This window comes from Lepidochelys kempii, chromosome 3, assembly GCF_965140265.1.
Source record: "Lepidochelys kempii isolate rLepKem1 chromosome 3, rLepKem1.hap2, whole genome shotgun sequence".
NCBI lineage: Eukaryota > Metazoa > Chordata > Testudines > Cheloniidae > Lepidochelys > Lepidochelys kempii.
Window position 1 is genome coordinate 196462836 of NC_133258.1, and position 26542 is coordinate 196489377.

The 26542-nt window shown below is 43.1% G+C and overlaps 2 protein-coding genes across 3 annotated transcripts in view; both read right to left on the bottom strand.

Annotated features, from left to right (window-relative positions):
• Window positions 1–26542, bottom strand: part of B3GNT2 (UDP-GlcNAc:betaGal beta-1,3-N-acetylglucosaminyltransferase 2) — a 140806-nt gene that overhangs the window by 51749 nt on the left and 62515 nt on the right. The gene's annotated exons all lie outside the window — the stretch shown is intronic.
• The window catches only part of COMMD1 (copper metabolism domain containing 1), a 120371-nt gene continuing 113482 nt past the window's right edge, over window positions 19654–26542 (bottom strand). The window contains exon 3 of the mRNA XM_073339550.1: window positions 19654–20595. Within this exon, the coding sequence (XP_073195651.1) occupies window positions 20488–20595 (108 nt within the window). The 3' untranslated portion in view covers window positions 19654–20487. The remainder of the gene's footprint in view (window positions 20596–26542) is intronic.

Consider the following 26542-nt stretch of genomic DNA (forward strand, 5'->3'; position numbering starts at 1 on the left):
GTATTGTATTATAATAATCTTACACACGACAAAAGACCGGCTTTACCATGTAAAACGAGGTGAAACGAGTGAGGATTACCAGCTCCCATTGAGCACCTCTATAACAAAGCAAGTAGTAGAAGAAAAACACCTACAGAAATGCCTGATCCAGACAATATATCAAACTAATGCCAAACCACAGAACTGAACACAGCCAAAAAACCCTACTAAGCCTATTACAGGTCAAATCTATACTCCCCCCCACCCCCGCACCTGTGGTTTGACATCACTTAACTACATCCTGATAAATAGTACACAGACGCATCACCACTAGGATTTTCCACGGAGATAGCTAGCTCATGTTAATTATCTTGATGTAAAAACACAACTCTTTTGGCTGTGAAGACATAGCCTTAGACCCTTTTGAAAATGTCATCTCTTATCACGTGTATTACAGGAGTGTGCAAAGGACCCAGCAAAGATCACGACACCATTGTGCTGGACCCTAATATAAATAACACCTTCTGTGCTATCCCCAAACACTGGGTTCCTGCTAGAAAAAGACCAGAGTAAATGCCCTTTGTGTCTTCACTGACTAGAAACAGAGTATAGATTGTAGCCACCTTGGGGGCTGTCTTTCAGTTCTGTGTTCATACAGTGCCTAGCATAAGGATGTTCTGGTCCATAACTGGTGCTCCTTCGTGGTGCTACTGCGATACAAATAATAAATAACAACCCAACAGATAGAAGTCAATTGTGATGGGGTAGTCAGCCCTTAAGGGCAATACTGCCTAGTGGTCAGCCCACCCCATCACATGGCATGGTTCCTTAAGGATTTGAAAGGTCCAATAGTTATATATAAAAGGACCAAGGGGGGATATGGATAGAGAGGAAGTGGTCCTGGACTCCTGGGAATGAGTGGTGCTTGGGAGGAAATCCTGTCAATGTGTCTTTAAGAACCTGGGGCCAAGAGCCTTGTGGAGACACAGCTCATGACTCCTCTCTCCCACAACCATCTGGGGATGAACTGGAACAAGGGGAGCAGCAGCATAAAGACTGCCTTCTCCCTCATAGCAGGGCAGACCCCAGGAGATACCAGCAGGGGAAGGTGGCCTGATGAGACCCCTGAAGCCTGATGGCTAATCGAGGAAAACAGGCATCTGAAAGAGGAGCTGGAAAACCCAGTGCTCAGTGCCAGAGAGAACATAGGGTTCCTGCTTAGGAAGGACCGGAGGATCTGATTAATAGAAACAAGGTAAAGAGGGAAGGGTGGTTTAAGGAGAGAGTGAGGGACTTACATTACAGCTCACATCTGAAGAAGAATGCTGGGGACGCCTGCTTAAGGAAGGACTGAAAGGAGAAACCCAGAGAAGGCACTATGAAGGGTTCCAGAAAGAGAGACTGTTGCCCAGGCGGGTATGGAGGGGGGGAAACAGGACACCCGGCAGAGAAGGGATCAGGCACATGAAAGCAGGGGGGTATCCTCAAGGAAAGAGCCAGAGATGGCTAGTTGGACTGAGCCCGAGACAACAAATGCATCCAGGTGTATCTCAGTAAGTTGCTACTTGAACTTATGACTTTTGTTAAGAAAAGAGACCGGTGGAAGGGGGTGCTCTTTGAAGATAAAAGTTTGTCTGGATTTGTTTATAACCCAGGTGAAGGGAAACCGAGGTAGGGGCTCAACTGTGGCGCCATACCTGACCAAAGGGAGGCATGCTGGGGTGACCGCCATGCCATGATGTCAATCAAGAACAAAATCATGAATTTTTCAGAAAAAAAATCCCAAAGCAATTAAAATTCTTATTTTACAGTTATGGAAATAACCCATGCTCTAAATCATACAGCGCTAGGCCTCACAACAGACATGCTGGGGAAGTTCAGGGGACCAGACAAAAAAGTTACAAGAAAAATCTCTGTGGTTCCTTTGTTATTAAAACAAACAAAACAAGAGACAAATATACCCCTCCCTAATAACACTACTGCTTACACTATCTGATCATGTAATTCAGCTTCACCACACCCTATTATTATGGAATGAAGTACTCTGTGCTCTCAAGAATTTTCCCAACAATGGCTGCAGAGCCCAACTAAGCCAATTCTTTCACAGGCCATATGAAAAAGGACACTGTTATCACCATCTCAAGCAAGTCAACATACAGAAAGCACTGGCTGACCAACAGCAAAAAAGGGATTAAAAACACACTTCACTCCTATGCAGCCTCTCTCCCAGCCATGCCAGGACCCATGCTACAATCAATTGATCACATGCCAAAACAAATAATGCTGTGGACATTAACTCACAAATATGCTTATTTATAGTTTTATATCTATAAGAAATATATTTAGAGTTAAATCACAAAATGACATGCTGGGAATAACAGATCAGAATCCACAATGAGCTAGACCAGTGGTTCTCAAACTTTTGTACTGGTGACCCCTTTCACATAGCAAGCCTCAGAGTGTGACCCCTCTAATAAATTAAAAACACTTTTTAATATATTTAACACCATTATAAATGCTGGAGGCAAAGCAGGATTTGGGGTGGAGACTGACAGCTCGCAACCCCCCATGTAATAACCTTGTGACCCCCACGGGGTCCCAACCCCCATTTGAGAACCCCCGAGCTAGACTGATGTACAGAAGCTTCTTAAGAGAGAAGCTCCCTGGCCACAATGAATGTGCAAGACACAATCAGGCTATTATGAAATACAGAATCCGTTATTAGAAACTGAAACACAGAGATGTGAGAGACACGTGAAATCCAGAGAGGAATGGTTTGTAATCAACTAAACAGAAAGTGTCTTCTATGCCACTGCCAGAAATACAGTTCTCAAGAAACTCACTACCTCAAACCATCAAAAGTAAAAAGAGATCCTCCCATTAAAAACTGAGAAAGGAGGAACTGAGCAGCATTCTGGGAGAAATAAAAGTAAAGGTAGAAATTTTCTTGCAGAATGTGGCAATGTGCCTCAATTTGGAATAAAAAATGCCATCCACATAGTCAAAGAAACCCACTGCTATTGTGAGCCTCTCTTAGTCAAATCCTTGTTTGTTCTATCCCTGTAACATTAGTAACTTGTATATATTTTGTCAATAATTTTTATTTAATTCAAGAACATACATTAATTGTGACACAATGGGACAGATTCATCCCTGGTGTAAGATCAGTGACTTTGGTGAAGTTACACCGGGGATGAACATTGTTTTGCTCTCCTCTTGTATCTCATGCTCACACCCTCTTTAGTTTGCACATGCAATCCAACATACTTTGGAACCGATGAAACTGATCTGACTGGAACTCATTGCCACATGCTGGATCTCCTCTCTGAGGTGCTCAGCTTTTCCTCTGTGTTCCAAAATCCTCTAGTTGCCGTAAATGGAACTTTGTGCTCTTTGTACAGATCTTGTTGCATGATAATATTGTCACGGTGGGAAAACAACATGCATTTCCTCAGCTAGGGAGAGAAGGACAGAGGAAAAAAAACAAGTGCAGTCCAGAATCTGTCCTCAAAGCCCGGGTTCATTCTCTTTCTGGAGCAAAGACAATACTTGCCACTAAAAAACTGGACAGGATTCTAAAGACTGTGGGAAGGACGAATTGGTTATGAAACACATCAGCACAAATGACTCGGCCTCAGAAAGACAAGGTGGGTGAGGTAATACACCACATACTGCCTCAGAAGACATTTCACAGATCATCAAAAGCTTCAGGGATCTTGGAAGGGAGCTGAAGGAGAGGACATTTCAGATTCTTCCAGTCCCACAAATGAAAACGGATAGACAGCCAAAGATACTGGCGGTAACCCTTTGGCTAGGTCAGCGGTGTAAGTGGAGGGGTTTGGCTTTGTTGAATACTGGGTCACCTTCTGAGGGAAGAGGAGAATGTACAGCTTGGACCACCTCCATCTGAGTAGGAGGGGAACAAATCTTCTGGGTAGCAGACTAGCTAGAGTAACCAGGAGGGCTCTAAACTAGCATCTAAAGGCTAAATTGCTAAGGTGGTAAACCCAGTACACATTCTCAAACATAAAACCCAGACTCAAAGTAGCATGAATGTAAAGAAAAAAAAATGTATGTAAACAACGAATTCTTCAATGGTCTAGATACCAAAGCTAGAAGCCTGGAATTAGAAATACTGATTTACCAGCAGAAATTTGACAGTTGGTATTACTGAAACCGGCTGGATTGATTCACATGAGTGGAATGTTGAAATCACTGGGAGGGCTAGATTGGGCATAAGAAGGGCATGTGTGTCACTCAACATCAAACATACTGTTACCAGCTTGAGAGTTACTGACAATTCAGAAGGACAGGGCCTGGATGCTTATTGTAAGGTGATGAGTCACTCCTGTGCTAGGCTCCAGCCAATCCACAAGCCAGGAATTGGTCTGGTGAATCTCAGGGAAAGTATATAAGCCTCACAGCAGGAACAGCAGCTCAGTCTGCTCAAGGTCACTCCAGGGCTTGGAACTCTTTCCTGCCTGACAGGGGCAACAGGCTCCCCAGGCAGCTAGGAAATGTAAACAATTGATAAGGGAAGCTAAAAGTATTAGTGAAAAGGCAAATGTGATCCTGGGATGTATAAGCAGGGAGGAACATTAGTAGGAGTAGGGAGTTGGTATTACTTCTGCATGTGACATTAGTGAGACCATTACTAGAGTTTTGTATCCAGTTCTGGTGTCCACACTTCAACAAGCATGTTGACAAAGGTGGAAAGAGTTCAGAAATGAGCTACAACAGTGGTTTTCAAACTTTTTTTCTGGCAACCCAGTTGAAGAAAATTGTTGATGCTCGCGACCCAACGGAGCTGGGGATGAGGGGCTTGGGCTGTGAGAGGGGGCTCTGGGCTGGGATGGGGGGTTGGGTGCTGGAGGGGGTCAAGGCTCTGGTCTGGGGGTGCAGGCTCTGGGGTGGGACTGGGTAAGAGGGGTGTGGGGTCCAGGAAGGGGCTCTGGGTTGGGGGGGGGCTCAGGGCTGGGGTAGGGGATTGGGGCACAGGGTTGGGGCATAGGCTTACCTCAGGCGGCTTCTGGTCAGCAGCGCAGCAGGGGTGCTAAGGCAGGCTTCCTGTCTGTCCTGGCACCACGGACCATGCTGTGCCCCGGAAGAGGCCAGAAGTAGGTCTGGCTCCTAGGTGAAGATGCACAAGGAGCTCCGCATGGCTCTCGCCCACAGGCACTATCCCCCTCAGTTCCCACTGGCCAGTTCCTGGCCAATGGGAGAGCGGAGCCAGTGCTTAGGGTGGGGGCATCGTGCACAGCCCTGTGGCCTCCCACGCCTCGGAGCCGGACCTGCTGCTAGCCACTTCAGGGGCACAGTGCGGTGTCAGAACAGGTAGGGGCTCGCCTGCTTTAGCCGGGCAGCACCACCAACGGGACATTTCACGCCCTGTCGGCGGTGCTGACCAGAGCTGCCACACCCGCAGTTTGAAAACCACTGAACTACAACAGTGATTCAAGGTCTGGAAAACATTCCTTAAAATGAGAGACTAAATAAGCTCTATCTATTTATCTGAGAGAAGATGAAGAAGTGACTTGATCACAGTCTGCATGTACCTCCATGGGGAAGAGATATCAGATAGCCGGTGCTTCTTTCTTCTAGCAGAGAAAAAGAAGCATAAAGAGAACCAATGGTTGGAAACTGAAGCTAGACAAATTCATACTAGAAATACAGCACAAGTTTTTAAACTCTGTATTTATTTTGGAAGTTTTAAGAGGTTTACCAATCCTTGCCATGTACATATCAAAGCAAATACAATATTCATTCCAACAGTGATCTTTTGTTTACAGAAACAACATATACTAATTGGATCTCTCTTTAGCAGCATCTTATGTTACAGAGCAAGTCCGAGCTGCTTTTAGTGATTTTATGAAATGGAATGAAATCTCAGATTACTCACATTTAACAAACTAGGCAAATATATCAAATGTTAGTATTCAAAAAGCTAGCCAAGTGTGCTGCTTTGTTTGTTTGCAGGTGAATGTACTTGTCTGTGTATTGAATAAATTGTAACCAAATTTCTATGTATCTACTTGTCCTCTGTCTATTTTGCTGGTTATGTAGTTGGTGTGTTGATTTTTCCACAACCACCTCCCATATTTTTGTGAACCATTCGTCTAGAGTTGGACTATTTATCTTTTTCCAATGGAGGCCATCAATAGCCTAGCAGGTACTAGCAGACATGAGATTAATTCTTCATCTCTCTTTGTGTGACCATTTCTGCCAGGAAGCTGCAGGTGAATTACTAAAGGATCATTTGGTAATAAATATCCAACAACTGTGATATTTATTTGGTTACAAATTGCATCCAAGTGCTCCTTCATGACTGGACATGTCTGCCATATATGCATAAAATCTCCCCTCTCACCAGAATTTCTCCAACACTTATTCCCATTCAATCTACATGTATATACTTAACCGACTGTGTGTGGTGGCATTAAAACAGTATCGTAAAGGAATTTTCCTTTATTGTGCTATAGACAGAGGTTGGTGATCCTCTCTTCCAATCCAAACTCCATTCTTTTGGGGGGTAATTTCTCTATCCAGATCCTCTTTCCAGTGTGTCATATATGGCCTTGTTCAGTTTGTTTTTGTTAGGAAAGCTGTCTGCAAACATTAGTTATAAATTAGTAAGATAGATAGATAGATTAGATAGGTATTGTATTGTTTCCTAATTGACAAGATGCCATCATTTCTGTTTATGCTACATGGTTAAGTCAACACAAGGCAGCTTACCTCAATGTAGCTGTGTGTGTTTACACTTAAATTTCGCTCCTGCCAACGTAACTGCCCATTATGCTCACTTAATTACACCACCTCCTCGAGCGGCGTAGAGTCCGGGTCAATGGAGTTAGGTTGAAGCAGTGTCAGCGTAAACACTGCGTTACTTACATTGACTGTTAGCAGCCTCCAGGAGCTGTCCCACAATGCCCCACGCTGACCATTCTGGTCACGATTGTGAACTTTGCTGGCCAGTGGCCAGGGAACTGCCCTTCCCCGTTAAAGTGCTGTGAATTTTTGAATGGAGATCTCACCTAGCAATTCTATAGCACGCCTAGCAACTGCCCAGCTGACCATGCCAGCTACATGCCGAAGACACGCTCCTGCCTGGAGTACACAGGAAGTTTTGGATCTCCTCGGTCTGTGGGGCCCAGTTCTGATCTAGCCATAAAAAGTTTGACATGCTCGAGTCATGGAGGAGAAGGGTTACAAGAGGGACCAGCAGCAGTGCCACGTGAAAGCCAAGGAGCTACAGCAGGCGTGCCAGAAGGCAAGGGAGGCTAACAATTGCTCTGGTGTGGCACCACAGACCTGCCACTTTTACAAAGAGCTGCGTGCCATCTTTGGGTGAGACCCCTACGATCGCCACCAAGAGCCCTGTGGATACTTTGGAGGAGCCCTAGTCGGAGGCCCTCGCCATAAACAGCGAGGAGGAGGTGTTGGACGAGGAAGAGGAGAAGGAGTATGGAGGACAGGCATCGGGGTACCCAGTAGCACAGTGAACCAGCCCCACGTTGGGCATCTGATCTTCATCAAAGATTTAAATAATGGCATAGAGAGTACACTTATAAAGTTGTGGATGATACCAAGCTGGGAGCGGTTGCAAGTGCTATGGAGGATAGGATTAAAATTCAAAATGATCTGGACAAACTGGAGAAATGGTCTGAATAAATCAGATGAAATTCAATAAGGACAAATGGAAAGTACTCCACTTAGGAAGGAACAATCAGTTGCATACATACAAAATGGGAAATGACTGCCTAGAAAGGAGTACTGCGGAAAGGGATCTGGGGGTCATAGTGGATCACAAATTAAATATGAGTCAACAGTGTAACGCTGTTGCAAAAAAAGCAAACATCATGTGGGATATATTAGCAGGAGTGTTGTAAGCAAGACACGAGAAGTAATTCTTCCACTCTACTCCACGCTGATTAGGCCTCAACTGGAGTATTGTGTCCAGTTCTGGGCGCCACATTTCAGGAAAGAGGTGGACAAATTGGAGAAAGTCCAGAGAAGAGCAACAAAAATGATTAAAGGTCTAGAAAACATGACCTTTGAGGGAAAATTGAAAAAATAGGGTTTGTTTAGTCTGGAGAAGAGAAGACTGAGAGGGGACATGATAACAGTTTTCAAGTACATAAAAGGTTGTTACAAGGAGGAGGGAGAAAAATTATTCTTAATCTCTGAGGATAGGACAAGAAGCAATGAGCTTAAATTGCAGCAAGGGTGGTTTAGGTTGGACATTAGGAAAAACTTCCCAACTGTCAAAGTGGTTAAGCACTGGAATAAATTGCCTAGGGAAGCTGTGGAATCTCCATCATTGGGGATTTTTAAGAGCAGGTTGGACAAACACCTGTCGGGGATGGTCTAGAGACAATACATAATCCTGCCTTGAGTGCAGGGGACTGGACTAGACGAGCTCTCAAGGTCCCTTCCAGTTCTATGATAATAGGTTTTTGACTCCAGCACTGTCCAGCCAGTCCTTACAGTCCAGCACGGGTGAGCCTGATGCAGGGGAAGGAACCTCTGGTAAGTATTTAGTTTGCTTTGAAATTACAGGGATGGAACCCCCAAAGTAGCAGGACACATCTGTTGATTTACTTTTTCTTTTTTTAAACTGATGCTAGAAGGGGTAGTGAAACAACCAATAGAGGTGAAGTTGCCATCTGCTTCTCATCCCATTCTAGAGTTAGGCAGAGGGGGGCCTCATGGAACACTGTTTATGTGCACCAGGATGTCCCGTGAATCCTCCATAGGGATCTTGAGGAAGCTTTTGTGCACGTAGCTTGCAATTCTCTGCCAAAAGTTTCTGGGGAGGGCTGCCTCCATCCGTCTCAAAACCTCTTTGTAGACAGTGCTATATGTTAGTAGGGGAGCTTCTCCCACCAACGTAGCTACCGCCTCTCGGGAAGGTGGAGTCACCAAGTCTACGGGAGAGCTCTCCCTTGTTGGCTTAGAGCATCTTGCTTAGAAGCACTACAGTGACACCGATGCATGTTTGTAATGTAGACCTGCCCGAATACCGCCTTAAATACGTGGTAAAATTCAGCGGGAAAGCTCTCCACTCCTGTGGTTTTGCCACTTTTCATATTTGCTATTGCCACTAACATTTCTTCTTCGGTTACTTAGCTAACGTTTCTTTGTCAGTTCTGTTTATTGCTGGCAAGCTGCTACTTCGGGTATTTTTGAATAACTTCAAAGCTTGGAGCATCTGAAGTACAGATGTTTTTATAATAAGCAGCAAAAGTAGCACATCTTTCATTAGGGTGTGTAACTATCTTTGGTTGATTGTTTTTAATTGGTGGAATATTTACATTACTCTTGAATCCCTTTAAACTTTTGAGCCATGAATTTTTTCATAAAACATCTGCTCTGAATATCTCAGGGCTTTTTCAGTGGCATCTGTCATAAACATATTCAGTTTTCCCCTACTATTAGTTAATTGTTGATATTCTTATTTTGAACCTGTGGTTTGATCAATGGGCTGTATCTTTTTTATCTCCTGTTCTAGTTATATTTTTCCTGTGCTTTTTCTTTTTTCAGCGGAGAGGCTCTGCTTATCAACTGATCCCTGAATGCTGCTTTACCTGCCTCCCAGAGAAGACCTCCTTTTCTATTGTCCACATCATTTATCTGAAAGTACTGAACGCGGTCCTCTGTAATCACTGCAACTGATCGTTGTCCTGGAGAAGCAAGCAGTTCATTTTCCACAAGTAAACTTTGGGACCCATCCCAACTATCAAACATTACTTCCACTGGTGCATGATCTAACCCTGTAATGGTACCAATTTTTGCAGATCTTGTTGGCTTCATGAAGGATTTAGAGAGTAACTTTAAATGTATTCTAGTATATAACTGATAAGGGTGTGAATAAAGGTGTAATCCCCTTCCCTTAGGTAAAATTCTTTCCAACAGTCTGAGAGATTCAATTCCTGGCACATAAAAGTCAATATTACACCTGCTTCCCATGATCCACCTTCCTTGGTTTTAGCTGATCTGTCCCAGTAAGAAATCTGTCTCTCCTCCAAGTATAATTTCCCCTTCTTCAAAGTGTTGTAGTGTTTTAAAGAAATCCTTAAAAAAGTTTTTTGCTGTTGATCAGCAGCATACACTGTGCCCACGGTTAGTAATACCCAAGTAATTGTGTCCTTCAGTAAGATGAACTGTCCCACCTTATTCTTCAATTGATTTTTAATCAGCAAAATTACATGTTTACCAAATATTATGCCCACTCCTTTCTTTTCTTTGGCTGATGCAAAAAAAAAAAGTCCGCTGAGACCTTATGCCCATAATTTGCTCTTCCTGAAAGTGAGTTTCTTGAAGTAAATTAATCTGTGTGTGGTTTTTTTGTTTTTTTTTTAAGTTCTGCCAGGCTTTTTTCCTTTAAATTACATTATTTAGCCCGTGGATATTCAAATATATTTAAGAGGAAGGGCCACTGAGAATAACTACTTAGCTTATTAAATTTGAAATTATTGTGATATTTTTAGCTGTTTGATCCCTTGTGTGGCCAGTGTCTCTCATTACTAATCATGTTGCAGTCACAATTGTGTGCCTCAACATGGCTTGGTTTCTGTTTGTAAACTTCCCTATCTGTTTCTTGCATTAATTCCCCATGTCTCTCCAGTCCTCAAATCCCTCCCCTCTCCTACAGCCCTCGGACTTTAAATCCCCAAATTAAAATACTAACATAGCATATAAATCATTCCCCAAACAACTGTGCTTTGTTGAAATTTAAACTGCTGTACTGCCCCCAGCAAGTACAGTTTATCTTGGCATAATTTATGTGGTCAGGGATGTGAATAAACCATTCCTCTGAGTGACATATGTTACACTGACATGAGCGCTGGGTGGTCAGTACTATGTCCTGCCAGCAAAGCTACCGTCGCTCTCGGAGGTGGTTTTATTATGCTGATGGGAGAGCTCTCTGACGTTGGCATAAAGCATCTTCACGTGCTACAGCTATATTTTTAAATCGAGTTTGTAATCAATTATTGGCCCTAAACACAGTTTGTGCCCACACACAATATGGATGATAGTTAACTGCCTTAGCAACTAACTATATGCTCTCTTCACTGGGGACCTAGGTTGGTACATGCTTGCCTTCCTGTAACCAAGACATAAACACTTGTTTTGCTGCGTAGATGGGACTCTCTAACATTGAGTGAATAGCCCGTTGGGCTGGTTCTCCTTCTTCCCAGGTCCGTGTCTGGTAGAAAATCTCAGAATCTCCATCTGTTGCTGGTAACTCTGGTTTTGGCTACATTGGGAAAATTAGGGCCTTGTCTGCACAAGGACAAAAGGTGTAACTGTAACACATTAGCTAACGTGTTAACTAACATATGTTAAAACCCTCGCATAGACAAGGCAATTGTAGTTTTAACATGTGTTAGCTGGTAGAGGTAGTTTACCTCAACCAGCTAACACATGTTCAAATTACAACTGCCTTACCTATACAAGGATCTTAACATGTTTGTTAAAATGTGTTAGTTAACATGTTAAAACACACCTTCTTTCCTAATGCAGATGTGCCCTAGGTGTGTTTAAAAAACCATTTTAACTCACACATTTTAATGGAGAGAGACAATCTGGTTGAGGTAATATCTTTTATTGGACCAACTTCTGTTGGTGAGAGAGACACGCCTTCAAGCTCCGCAGAGTTCTGCTTCAGCTCGTCCAATTTTTATTGGTTGGTTCAAGAAATAAAGAAATAAATTAAGTAATAATCATAAAATAAAATAATAAAAGATATTACCTCATCAACCTTGTGTTTTAATTAACACACTGCTGAACACCACTTCGCACCTAGTGTAGCCAAAGACATTCCTGTTTAACAATGTAATATCCAGTTTTGATTAATCTAAGGCAGGGGTTCTCAAACTTCATTGCACCGTGACCCCCTTCTGACAACAAAAATTACTTCACGACCCCAGAAGGGGGACCGAAGCCTGAGCCCACCCAAGCCCTACTGCCCCAGGTGTGTGGGGGAGGCAAAGCCTGAGCCCAACCGCTTTGGGCAGGGTGGGGGGGCCAAAGCTGAAGCTCCAGGGCTTCAGCCCCAGGCAGGGGGCCTGTAACCAGAGCCCTGTCACCCAGGGCTTGAGCTTTGGCCCTGGACCCCGGCAAGTCAAAGCCAGCCCTGGCAACCCCATTAAAACAGGGTCCTGACCCTCAGTTTGAGAACTGCTGATCAAGGGACTACAGCCAGGTTAAGCATTTTTAAATACATTTCTTCCTGTCTACTGTAGGTGCTAGGCTATGTCTAACAATGTGTTAATTAAAATGTTGTTTGCAGTTTTGTAGCCGAGTTGGTCCTAGGATATATGAACATGGGAGTTAACATGTCTCGTAACACACCTCATTTTTGCACTGTATACAACGATAGAATGTTAAGGTTATTACATAAGATAACAGTAGTCAGACATCAACACAGAAACTTCATCTTTGCGTAAACACAGACAGTTAAATATGTCAAATATGTCAGCTCATTGTTAAAATACTTCCTAACACACCCTGTCACAGGAAAGCATCAGGACTGAATTTCTGACTGGTTTTTCAACAATCTCTTAGTGCTGCTTTTTGCATTATTTTGTGAATAATCTAAAATTTTGAAAGAAATGGATCTTAGCAAGAGCTTTTCCACTCAAAAGAGTTATTGCCTAAGGAAATACTTCTTCAAACAACACACAGCCAACTTGTGGAACATGTTGCCAGGGGATGTTGTGAAGGTCCAAAGTACAACTGGGTTCAAAAAAGAATTACATAAATTCACGGAGGACAGGTCCATCAATGGCTATTAGCCAAGATGGTCAAAGATGTAACCCCATGCTCTGGGTGTCCCTAAGCCTCTGCCTGCCAGATGCTGGGACTGGACGACATGGGATGAATCACTCAATAATTGCCCTTTCTGTTCATTCCCTCTCAAGCATGTTGCATTTGCTACTGTCAGAAGACAAGATACTGGGCTAGATGAACCCAGAATGGCCACTCTTATGATCTTATGACTATTTTCCTAATTGCAAACCACATGACAAATAATCTGTTGAAAGAGTTCCCAGCTACTGCTAAAAAGGATCTGAGCCTTGTCATCACCACATGATATCGCTATCTTAAAAGGCTATCTTTGTAAACTACTGTAACTCTTTTCAGCTAAACTGAGCTCCTTTTTGTAAATATTTGGAATAAATCGAATCAACTGTTGAAATGTCTGAAAGGAGCAAGAAGCAAGGAAAAATTTAGGAAAGAAACAAACAAAATTGAGAGATCACGTAACACTAAAATCAGATGTAAAATACATGCTAGCTACATTTCTAGTTATCAAAAAGGACTGTTTTTCATTCTAGAAAAAGTATCTCCAAATAATAAAATTGGAGTAAAAATTACACATTAAAGATAGAGCAGCATTATCCATCCTCTGTTCACTGCTTCAAAATTTTAAAGGGGCAAGATTCCTCTTTTCACTAACAGAATGAGCTGAAGACATTACTCCTCAGAAAATATAATTAAAAATGTGTTAAGCAAATGGCCAGAGAAAGGAATCTCCTCATGAACACATGGTAAACAAATACATCAAGAGACATCATAAGGATTGAGGAATTGGATTCTGTCGTGTGTGTAGGAGAATACTTAGTGAATATATGAACCTATTTATCCAAAAGTAAAACATAAATAAGAGACTCCATCAGCCTCTTATTCCAGTAAGAACCCAAATGAAATTTTCAGTTCTACATTAGCAAAATGATCTACAACAAAGAGAGAGAAAAACTATGGAAAAGCGGAATCTTAGATGAGGCCAAATAATGTGAACAATGGGAACAGCTATGGAGTAAATCAAAATCAACCTAAGGTACTTACTTGCCCTGTTATTTAACATGCTCCAAAGCTTTATAAAATATATGGTACATGCTTGGCTCGTTTTTTTTTTCAGAAAATTTGGCAAGGCTGGGTTTTTATAGACAAATGGTGGGGGAAATACTCCAAATATTGAGCAATTCCAGGAACAAATAGCCCAAGAAAAAGAAAATCTCACTGAAAGAACTATCATCACAGAGCCATGAAGTGAATCCCTTTGGTTTGCCAATTCATTGCTACGAGGTTTGGATGCCATTTATAAACTTTATACGAAAGAAACAAACAACCAGGATTGGAAAGAATTAAATGACTACTCTTAATATATTCAGCATCAAAACTACATAGTAAAGAGGCTATGGACTAGATTCTCCTCTCACTTACAGTGGTGTAAATGAGTAGTAACTCCACTGAGGTCAAGCTGGAGTTACTTACATCAGCATAAAACTGATGTAAATGAAAGCCGATGCAGGCCCTAAGTAAATCGCTTGAAACCACTGAAACCTAAGAAAAGAAACAAGACAAAGGAACACACCAGTTAACTGTTTATTTTATTTTATAGTAATTCCTGGTACAATTGGGAAGAAAAATGTTCAAAAGAGGATCTGTAAGAATAGTGACAAATACAGCTATACCATTCTGTCAAACCTGGCCTCTGCTCAAGAATCAAGGAGCTGTAACTCATTCCCTGATGGATCCACCTCTCTCTTATAATGACTGGATCTTGGGGCAAGAGAGACTCTGTCCCTAATTTTCTTATTTACACCATCATATCTTTTAATTTAATTGGTTAAAACAAATGCACAGGAAAATTAATGCACTCACATTAAATTCATGAAGATTTTATCCTGTATATTTCAGGTACGTTTATGGTTGGTCTCTCTCGCATCTGTGTTAGGCCAAATTCATCCCTGGTGCAACTCCACTGACTACATCAAGCAATAATTTGGCCCCTTAGGTCAAACCATGATGTTTTCCCTCCTGAATTAACAAGTCATTTTTGTTATGCTGAACTGTGTTTATAATGATTTCTGAGAATCTGAGCCAGATCTATGTGAAACTATAAACATTTCCTAAAATGTCAAAATCAATTCAATAATCTGACAAATCCACCAGATAGGTGGGAGTGATGCAAACCATCAGGTGTCCTGTTTGTGAAAGGGTTCCACTTATTCCAACAGAGGCACAAAAACCATTGGGTCAGCTGTCTGGTTTGTTTAATTCTCGGTCAAATTTTCAAACTATTTCATCGGAATGAGTTTTTTATCCACAATGTGATCTTTGCTCCCTAGATACACTATTCACATTGGATAGCGTTTGCAAAAGTGCCTAAGAGACTTTCAAAGGCATTCAGATGCCTAGAGATGCAGACAGGCATTTCTGAAAATCCCACAAGGCACCTATCTCCCACTGATTTCAGTTGAAGGTCAATGGCACTTAGGCTCCGTAGTCACTCAGTTACTCTTGAAAATTTTGCCCATTATCTAGGTGTATTAAAATTCTATTTCAAATTCTGAACCAAAGAGTTAAAACCAGACTTCCATTTAGTTCCACCTAAATCAGGTTAAACCTGAGCTCACTTTTACAGAGGAAACCACCTGATCTGCAACCACCCACATTAACCTAGCATTAAAGCACTCAGGTGAAGTACAAAGTTTACTACCAATGGCAAATCCCGCAGAATGGGACAGTTTTTTCTTTTCCAGTCACACCCCTGCAATCTCATTGAAGGCCAGACAGAATTTGGCTCAATATGCGCGAAGTATTTCTCACATCTGCTAGATAATTTACAACTCCCTGGAAGAGGAAAATAAAAGCATAAGATTAGAGAGAGACAATAAATGTTAGGGAGAAAGTTGCTGAACTTGGAAACATGGAAACATGCCCCCCTTTAGCTTTCCAAGTTCTTCCTGGAAAGCACCCAATTATTTCATAAATGACCCCAGTGTTTTGGGGCTTTTTGCCTCAGTAACCTTGTCTGGTTGGCCATTTCACATATTTATTATTCTTTTCATGAAATAATACTTCCTGACATCTGTTCTAAGTTTATTTCTCTTTAATTTCCATTTATATCACATTTTCCTATCCTCTGTACACGTTAAAATAAAACAATTACTACGCTTGACATGATGGAAGTTATTTAAGATTGTGAGCGTTAACTGACCCATCTATTTTTTTTTTAAATAAAACCTTGTTTAAAATGTATTGGGTCATTTTAATGAACTTTCATTAGCTCAGAGAATCAGCACTGAGTCCCTGGTTCAAATCCAGTGCATGTTGATTATGACCAAAGCCATCACTAGTAGCTGGCCATCAGGAGGCCTGTGTGAGAAATGAGTTTGGTGGTCACAGGCCAGTGGCTCTCTGATAGGTGTCCAGTGCTGCCAGCTTCAATCACTGAAAACTCACAAGTCAGGCCCCAAACAATAAAGGGATTGTCTTAAAAATCATGAAAGAAAATATTAAAGTCTGTGTTCTTTTTATTTGCCTTCTGCTTTTTGAAGCTTCAGGGTGCACTCAGGACATCTTCTCCACAATCATGAGGGCAAGAAATTTACCAGATTAAAAATTTTTTTTAAAAATGAAAGCTGAGATTATCATGTAATCACTTGACTCCTGGAGCTGGGTCTTTAAGATCACCACCAAATGTTGTAAGACTTGCATTAAAACTATGAGTAGGCAACACCGGGAGTACCTGTCACAGCTAACATCCTCCACAAATAGCACTAACAGGCAACTTTGCTGGCCATTTCTGCAGAGGCCAAGGGCTGAATTAGCCTGGAGACAAGATAGACTCTTAGTGATAGAAAAGAACCCTCCAGAATGGGTATAGGCACATTATCCAGGATCCGTAAGAAAGCATGTCTTGCTGCTGATGCCCAGACTAGCATAACCTCCAGATTTGCTCTGTCATCTCCACCTTTTCTTGTGAGTTGCCAGAGTATTCAAGAGTTTTCAGGTCCCACCCACAAGTGGATCCCTCTCCTAGCTGCTGGTGAGACGTGAGGAAGCATATTGTTAAAACTCCTCTATCTGGCTTCTCAGAGTACCCTGGGTGTCCTGCTTCCACTTCACTCTCCTTGTTTCCCTGCAGGCTGAGGACTGTGAGGAAGCAGTAAATAACACACTGCATTGGCAAGACAGAGTCAGATCAAGTGATGGTGGCAGAAGGAGACTCCGCCTTTGGGCAGTTGTGATTTCTCGGGAGGAGTCTTCTACCCAGGGCATGGAGGTTGCAAAATTGGGAATGAGTGGCGAAGTGTAGCTTCTGCTCAGACTCTCATTGGGGGAGGCACAGAGAAGTGGCAAAGGCCCAAGAAGTGGTAAGAAGGGACCTGAGAACTCAAGATGGAAAATGGATACAGGAGGATGTAAAGTCCTTACACAGGAGGGTGAGAAATCAGGAGAAGGGGCAGCTCTTGAGAGTAGTGTTGGAAGAGGAGGACAGAAGGGGGAGGTGGGCCCCAAAGTGGATAGTGTGGGTTAACTGGGGAGTTGCATTTATATTCTGATTGGGTGGGCAAGAAATCCTGTCCTTTCCCCATTCTGAGAAGGGAGAAGTTGAGTTTCTAAGTGCAATCAATCTGGCATCTTCACAAGCACTAAATTCACTTGCAGAGACAATGAAATGCACTTCAATTATGGCTCTACTGTATTGTATGTTGTCATCACTATTTCTGTACTAGCACTTAATATAGTTTTAGCTCTGTTTCTTACAAAGTTAAAATAAATTGAAAGAATCAATGGAAGCTTTACCCTTAATATGTATAAATTTTTTTGCCAGTGAGAAGAAGAAAAGCAAAATAGTCTCTATTGAGCAGTGCAATGGAATACAGGTGACCAGGCAGAGCTGCAAGAGAAGGAGGGGCTTCATTCACAAAGGGACATTTTAGGGACCTGACCACCCAGCACAATTCCCCATCCTGAGTTTAGGCACCCAGGATTGAGAGGGAAAAAAGAGGTGCCTAAGAAAGGGACGCAAAAAAACAACAGATGAGCAGGGAGCCCCGAAGCTAGCCAATAGGAAATGAGGAGGAGAGCAGCAGATCTTAAACCCCACCCCTCAAAGGCAGTTTGGCACTCAAGTCCAGGTTGGAGGGAGGTGCCTAGCTCCATTGGAGATTCACAGCCATGAACTCTCCTGGAGTTAGGTGCCTAAGCCAGGTCAGTCCTTTTTCAACAAAACCGTTGGCAGAGCCGGTGATGCAGATACCACCTTACAACTTTTAGCCCACCATTTAGAGCACTTGAATGGGTTGTAGGAGACCTGTTGCAGAGCAGTGATTTGAAGTTGGATCTCCTACATCCCAGGAAAATATCCTAATTGCTGGGCTCTGGGCTAGTGTGGGGCAGATGTCACGCAATGTCTCCTGTTCAAGCTATTCCACTTTTTATAAATAATGAAATAGTTACTGGAACAGGGACTTGAGTCTCCCTCCTCCCAACGGGGTGCGCTAACCACCAGGCTACAAAGTCATTCTCACGCTCTCTCACTGCCCCAATGACAACTTAATTATTTAAACACACTGGGTGTTACTGAAATATACATTTTAGATAAATAACTGTATCTACATACTGACACACATGTACCTGTGTTTTGGAATTTCAGGGCTTCACATTCCATGCCTTCATCCTGGCCCCAAAGCTACGTACAGAGACAGAGCTTTTATTAGGATGAGTTAGTTTATCTGAGGTGAGGTTTATTTTTATTGCACTTAGTTTTGCCATCTTTTCCAACCCCATCCCGCCTTTTTCCACGGGTCACCATCATAGGACCTCACCGATGTTCTTCAGTACAGTAGCAAAGAGTAAAGGCTGGGAAATCTCCATGCCAAATCTTTAGGAACAATGGATCTAGTCCACGTCTGTGGAGTTTGGATCATGGCAGCCCCATATCAGAAAAAGGGCTCACATCCCATTTCTGGAAAGGAAAGGTTACCAAACTTTAAAGTGGGATGAATACTGCTGAATTAACTGAACAGCCTGTTGGTGGGCCAGCGAAAAGGGAGGAAGGGGGTTGGAACGATTAGGATTTGGTTAAACTAAGCACACTAAAAATAAACCTCTATTTAAATCATACCAGTAGAAAAAACTCTGTGCCTGTATAGAGCCTCAGGGTCATGTGGTGCCAAACACACCAAATTCAAAGCAAGTACACACACATTGTTACAGTTTGGATACAAACAAAGGGACTTAACTTAAGGGCCAACTTCCATTGACTTCAGTGGGAACAGAATGGGCCCTACATTTACAGATCAATAAAAAATTAAATACAAGTGTTCCTTTGATCAATATGCTTCTGAGTAGACAGGGCACTATAGGTGTTAACAGTAATGAGAAAATTATTCCTATGTAGTGCATCTTGACAGCATTTGATTGTTTAATTTCTGTATACAATGGAAGCTACTGAAATGAATCATGGTTAAGTGACTGTGGGCGACATCCATCCCTGGTTTAAGCATATGAAAGGACTCAGTACTCTGCAGGATCAGATTCTTTGTGGGCAAATACATGTTAGAAGCCATTTGGTGCGTGGTAAATCTGTTACATTGCAAAGAGGTCTTTATCAGTGACTGGAGGATTATTTCCTGTCTGGATTTTTGTTACGATATTTATAGCCTGCTTGAGAGAGAGAGAGGGGGTCAATATGATGTGTACCAAGAGAGTTCTTCTCTGTGCTTTGGAATGGCTGATGGGTTTGCTTCCCTTACAGAGTTACTGAATGCATCCGATGAAGTGAGCTGTAGCTCACAAAAGCTTATGCTCAAATAAATTTGTTAGTCTTTAAGGTGCCACAAGTCCTCCTTTTCTTTTTGCGGATACAGACTAACACGGCTGCTACTCTGAAACCTTACAGAGTTTGATAACTGTTTTCAGTAATGTATGACATGTATGTGCTACTCAACTACTTAAATAGATTCTTTTATAAGTTTCAGGGTGTGATGGGAACAGGTGTACTAATCAGAGTCTATCCAGAGCTTCAGATCTCTGCATTTGACTGTCTACTAAACTTCATTAGCAGAAATTTCCTCATTCAGTTTCTCCTTTATGTTTTTCTCTACCGCTGGCAGTTAAACCTCTCGTCTCACCTATTCTTAGTTGGTTGACGTCGTATTACTTTTTATACCTAGTGCACAACCATAACAGACTTTGACTGAGACCACAGTTTGCCCCCTTAGGTTCCAATGAGAAAAGGGAAGAATTATCAGAGAACGTCTTTACTTTATAAGGAAAAATCTGAGCAGCCGTTAGATTGTCTGTCTGTGTTTTTCCCCTGCCACAGGGCCATCCAGTTTCCCATGGATACTGACTGCAGCCCAGCATTTATCTCAAGTCAGAGTAGTCAGAACATGACTCGACAAATCATTAAGAGGCATGAAAAGGAAAGCCACGCTACTCTAACATGTAGGGCTTGATTATGCACAGCCTCACTCAGCTGTTATGCACTTAAGCAAGTAGCCCCATTAAATCCAATGGGATTTCTTGTATGAGTAAGTGCTCACAAGTGTCAGAGTGGCACAGCCGAGCTCACACTATTTTATTTTATGATCACTTGTCAGTAGAATATTGGTAACAATTTCATATATAAGAATAGAAATTATTAACAAGTACTAAGGCCAGCTATGTTCTGAGTCACAATCTCTTTCTTTATCTTAACAGTCAGGTGGTCTGTGTCAGTGCCTTTATGCTCTCTTCAATCTCTGACAGTTTCTTCAGCATTTGATTCACCTTGGCCTCATCAAATTCCAAACACAGAAATTCAGATGCCTAGAAAATAAAAGGGGAAAGATGATATTTAGTGAAATAAGAAAATTGTTCTTGGTGAAGAAAAACTGTATAGGTCAGTATGGTTGCTGGAGAGGACATTGAATTTCATTGTGGGAGATCCCCACAATACTTGACTTCACCGAACAGTTATGCCTACAGACAATTAAGCAGCAGCACTGATTCGCTCTGAAAGGCTGGGTCACATCATTCACAAATATAGCTATTCTCAAGTGGGGTATAAATCAGGATAAACAGAGTGGAAGGGATCTTGTCAGGGTCAGAGAGAATAAACAACACGAGAAAAAATAAAATGTTTCTAACCATGTGGAATTAGTTACTAAAAAAATCAGCAGGCAAAAGACCTCATGAGATTTCTCTCCCATCAGTCCTACTCATCAATATGTCTGAGCTGGATAAAGTTCCTTGTATAATTTGGAAGATAACATTTAGATATAGCAAGTGTACCTGGCTGCATTGTAAATGCAAGTCCAGATGAAGCTGCACCAACAGTCGGGAAACACTGGGAAATAACGACAAAAATGCTAGTGCAGACACAGCTACTCTCCCGTGTGACGGGGACGGCACATCAGACACGAAGGTCAGAAATAAAACAAGAGTGAAAATAGAACTCACGGGGGTTGCACTGTTATATTACAAACCTCAGGTGTCTTGAAATGCTCCATTTTGAAAAACAAAGCAAACCTTGTATTCAAATACAGTAATAATTTCTCAGACTATGAAGGGAGTGCTCTTTTTTGAGAAGAGACAGATTGGACTATTCAGCCTTCCAGGCAATGTGACTCACTGGATATCCACGAGTTCTTTGGATCAATATATGCACAGCACACAGGTTACTCAGAATGGGAGGGCAGCATCACCTCTCTCTCTCTCTCTCTCTCTCTCTCTTTTTTTAAATCAGTTAGACTAAAACCTCTACCATTACTTCAAAATACATTTGTTTCACCATTTAGTATTTTTCAGACTTAATTCTCTGCATTTAACTGATTTAACAGATAAGATTAAATCACCAGAAAAATGCAACTTGAAAAATGTCTGAAGTTGATTACCTAAATTTCAGAAAGGCATTACATGAATTTAAAACAAAGAACAGATTGTTTTTCATATGCACATGAAAGCAACTTCATTACTGGCTTTCTTTTTTTAATACAAGAATCTTTACTGGTTTTTCAAGAAGAAAAAACAAAAATGGTAGAGACAAGTGCAAGTAAAAGAAAATATATACAAAAAAGTTGCATGTACAAATCAGGGACGTGGGCTCAATTGTACAATTTGCACGCACATTTATGGTAAATGCAATTGTGCACTTGAATTTTTGAAAATCAGCCCCTAAAATTTTAAAGTGTTACTTAACTCTACATTTATCACGTGTCTTCAAAACCAAAACACACACTAACAAAAACCATTAGCAGAGTTCTATTTTAGAGAATTTATCTAAGCCATGCTACAGTCCTGGGGTGAAATCCTGGCCCCCCTGAACTCAATGGCAAAACTCTCATTGACTTCAGTGGACCTGGGATTTCACTTTTTAAAGAACAGAACCACAGTTACGTAATTAGAACTTCACTGAACACTACTGATATCAATAGGTGTCCACACAGATGCAAAAGGTCTGTCTGTGCAGATCCAACTGTGGATCAGGGCCTAGGCCTGTAGCACATCTCACTCACATGGTCAGTGTGAGGAACTGAGCCCATGGTTCCTGTATCAAGGAGCTTAGTCTAAAAGGCAAACAAAGGAGGAGACCCACCAGATGCTGATAGCTTGGAATAATGGGGCAGTGATGGCTTTATCTTAACGTGGGCTAGCATGCCTATGCCTTCTGGAAGTGATGTGAAGGAGAAAGTATGCACAGTAAATGGTCCTAGATTTTTTGTACATACTTTTATTACCGTATTGTAAACTGTTGGAGCTACCAAATGGATGCAATCTCCCCCTTGTAGTACGATAAAGGACCACACAGCATAGGTTGCATTACGTAGTCATAACAGTAATGGACTGAAAGGTGACATGCAAATAGGACAAAAGAAGTTGTGCCCTGTTGACTTTACTATGATATATAAAGGTGGGCCACCTCTCTTTTTAAATAATATTTGTTTAGAAACAGATGTAGTTAAATTTAAGATATTTAGGCCTTGTCTACATAGGAAAGATTTCTCAGTAAAACCTAAGGTATGAATTTAAATGGATACAATTATGCCAACATAACTACCCTCCTCTCCCCTCCCTTCGTGATGACAAACTTATTCCAGTGTTAGAATGTGTTTTTTTCAGTTTAGGTTTTGTCACTTGGAAAAGAAGTTTAAATTAGCTGAAAAAAAGTAATCTCTTACACCAGAATAAGTGTCTACACGGTGTAACTATACCAGTGTAACTACAACTAGTATATCTACTAAAACTTTCTCATGTAGATAAGGACTTAGTTAAATCAGAACAATTTTTTTGTGTAGACAAGGCCTGAACCCTGAGCAATTGAGAGGAGCAGGGTTTTTAAATCAGTCTGGTGTTGGTTTTTGGTTTTGTTTTTAATAGAAAACCTATTTAACTCAAATTCTTAACAACCATTGAGGAAAAATAGCTTTCTTTGGGAAAGACTCAATCCTCATCCCTTCATTTGAGAACTAAGAAAATTGTACTTCAATTATTTAATGCCCTAGAGAGTCCTTCAGTAAAGAATGGGAAAGCAAATCAGATCTCCCGGATATTTCTCAGGTAAAACAAGGAGCAGAAAAAAAAGTGGTTTCGTATATATTTTACATATAAAGCATAGTTAAGGATGTCTTAAGAAGCTCGGAGGCATGGCTAAAGTTGATTATTAGGCCTGTGAGACAGAGGCCTGGATTTCAACTGAGGTCTTAAACTCATCGCTGGAGCTGGTTCGGGCTAAGGGGAGGTTTAATTGCATGCAGACATTTGGGCTGAGGCTGGTGCTCGAGCTCTAGGTGGGAGAGTTCCAAAGCTTGGGCTGCAGTCCAAGCCTGAACGTCTACACCAGGGGTCGGCAACCTTTCAGAAGTGGTGTGCCGAGTCTTCGTTTATTCACTTTAAGGTTTCGCGCGCCAGTAATATATTTTAACGTTTTTTAGAAGGTCTCTCTCTATAAGTCTATATTTTATATAACTAAACTATTGTCTTATGTAAGTAAACAAGGTTTTCAAAATGTTTAAGAAGCTTCACTTAAAATTAAATTAAAATGCTGATCTTACGCTGCTGGCCCGCTCAGCCCGCAGCCAACCTGGGCCATTCACCTAGGCCGGCAGCGGGCTGAGCGGGGGCCTGCGGCCAGGACCCCAGCTAGCAAGGGACCGGCAGCGGGCTGAGTGGGGCTGGCAGCCAGGACCCGGGGCTGGCAGCCGGGACCCCAGACCGGCAGTGGGCTGAGCGACTCAGCCCGTTGCCACTCAGCCCACTGCCAGTCTGGGGTTCTGTACACAGGCTCCTGCCAGCTAGGGTCCTGGCTGCCAGCTCCATTCAGCCCACTGCCGGTCTGGGATCCCGGCCCTGCCCACATAGAGTGGGTACCTACCTTCTCCCTGGTTCTACCCCATTCTCTTCCTCTCTCTCTCTGCACTGAGCTGAGGGTAGGAGTGCACTGAGCACAGGGCTGAGGGTGAAGGACCAAGCTGGGGGGTGGGGTGCAGGGTCTGGCCAGGAGCTAGAATAAGGGAGGGGGCTCAGGGTTGTGGCAGGAGGTTTGGGTGTGGAGTGCTTATGTGGGCAGCTCCCATTTGGTGCAAGGGGTGCAGGAGCTCCCGTTTGGTGCTTAGGATGGGGTTGGGAATGCGGGGGTGGTGGTGCAAGAGTCAGGACATGGGGTGTGGGGAGGGGCTGGGTATATGTGGGGAGGTGCAGGAGTCAGGGCAGGGGGCTGTGGGTGTGTGAGGAGGGTGCAGGAGTCAGGGCAGAGGGATGGGCGCATGTGCAGGGGGTGCAAGAGTCAGGGCATGGGGTGTGGGGGGGCTGGATATGTGTTGGGGTGCAGGGGTCAGGGCAGAGGGCTTGGTGTGTGTGAGGGGGGTGCAGGGGTCAGGGCAGAGGGCTGAGTGTGTGGGCTAGGGTCGTGGGGGTGCTCCCAGCCCCCTGCTTAGAGCGTCTCACGGCAGGGGGCTGGAGGGGATATGCCCTGATTCCAACCCCCTTCCCCAAGGCCCTGTCCCCACCTCACCTCCTGCCCGGACTGCGGCGCCGCTTCTCCTCCTCCTCCCTTACAAGGGCCATCAGCTGATCGGCGGCAGGGAAAGGAGGAGGGGCAGGAATCCAGCACGCTGGGGGAAGAGGCGAGGGAGGGGGAACTTGCCTGCCCTGCAGCAGGCAGAACCAAACTTCTTCACTCTGCCTCCGTGGGGGCGGGGAGACGGGTGGAAAAGAGCGGGCCAGGGCAGGCAGGATTTTTAATGGCACGCTGCTGCCTGCCGGGGTCCCGGCCACTGGCCCCGCTCAGCCCGCTGCCAGCCTGGGTTCGGCAGCGGGCTGAGCGGGGCCGGCAGCTGGGACCCGGCAGGCAGCAGTGTGCCATTAAAAATTGGCTCGTGTACTGTCTTTGGCACGCGTGCCATAGGTTGCTGACCCCGGTCTACATTTTACAACTAATTAAACAGCCCCTTAGCTTGAGCCCTTCAAGCCCAAGTCAGCTGGCACAGGCCAGCTGTGGGTTTTTAATTGCAGTGATGGCCTACCCAAAGTGTTACTCGAGGCCACCAGGCAAGTCAGGTACAATCTTTTGAACTCACACAGTGTTTTTGAAATTTAAAGCTGACTCTTTATTTACAGAGCTTCTAAAAATGTTAAGACTCATAGAATTTAGGCCCTACCTACACTATAACTTTAAGCAGTAAAATGGTTGGCTCTACACATGGTCTGAGTCCACATATATCATGATTAATGCTCTGTATAGTAACCATGACAGTTAGCCCCATTTAAACCATATCAGTGGCCTGGCTGGCACGTAACTGCTTTCCTATAACTAGGTTTTCGCATCTATTTTTGTTGATAAGATTTCAACTGGTGCCTCTGTAATTGTGTTAACTAGTCTTCTTTCTTACCCTATCTCTGGGATGTCCTACATTGCCTCATGCTGCTGTGTGCATGTACTTTGGCCATGTCTGAGGCCGTACAGGACAGCTGTCCATGGTTCCCCAGAATACATGGGTACAAACACAGTTAGGCACCCTGGTAAATGCACAGGTACATACACTTGTGTTGTGAAAATAGCTGCTGTGTGGGCACAACTCAACCTTGTTTGTTGCAACCTGAACAGAGGAGAATGTCATGACCTGGTTTCCGAGGTCATTGCACTCCTTTTAGCACAAGTGATGTTTCACAGGCTTTAGTATGAATCACTGACTTGGCAAAAGACGGAACTGATTTAGCTTCTTTAACTTCACCATATATTTTCCTCTTTTTGCTAATATTTTTGGCAGACATTAGTATCTCTTTCGAAATGCTGGCTTGACTGGGATTTCTTTGAGACCTCACCCCTGGAGGCATAAGGTAAAAACTCAAATACAAAGTGCGACAGGAAAGCCCCCCAAGCATCTTGTGGCTCTGTGTTAGAGATTAAGAACCAGCATTAACTTTTGACCTTCCTATTGTGACAAAGCTCCTCCTCTACCTTGGTGGGTCTTGCACTTATTGGCGGATTTGCTCTCCTTGGAGCCCTCAGTTTGGCCATTTTCATGAACCCACAGTCCAGGTCGACTCCTCCTGTGTCTGACCAGGAGTTGGGAGGTTTGGGGGGAACCCGGGCCCACCCTCTACTCCGGGTTCCAGCCCAGGGCCCTGTGGAATGCAGCTGTTTAGAGTGCCTCCTGGAACAGCTGTGCGACAGCTACAACTCCCTGGGCTACTTCCCCATGGCCTCCTCCCAACACCTTCTTTATCCTCACCATAGGACCTTCGTCCTGCTTGTACTCCTCAGTCCTCCAACAGT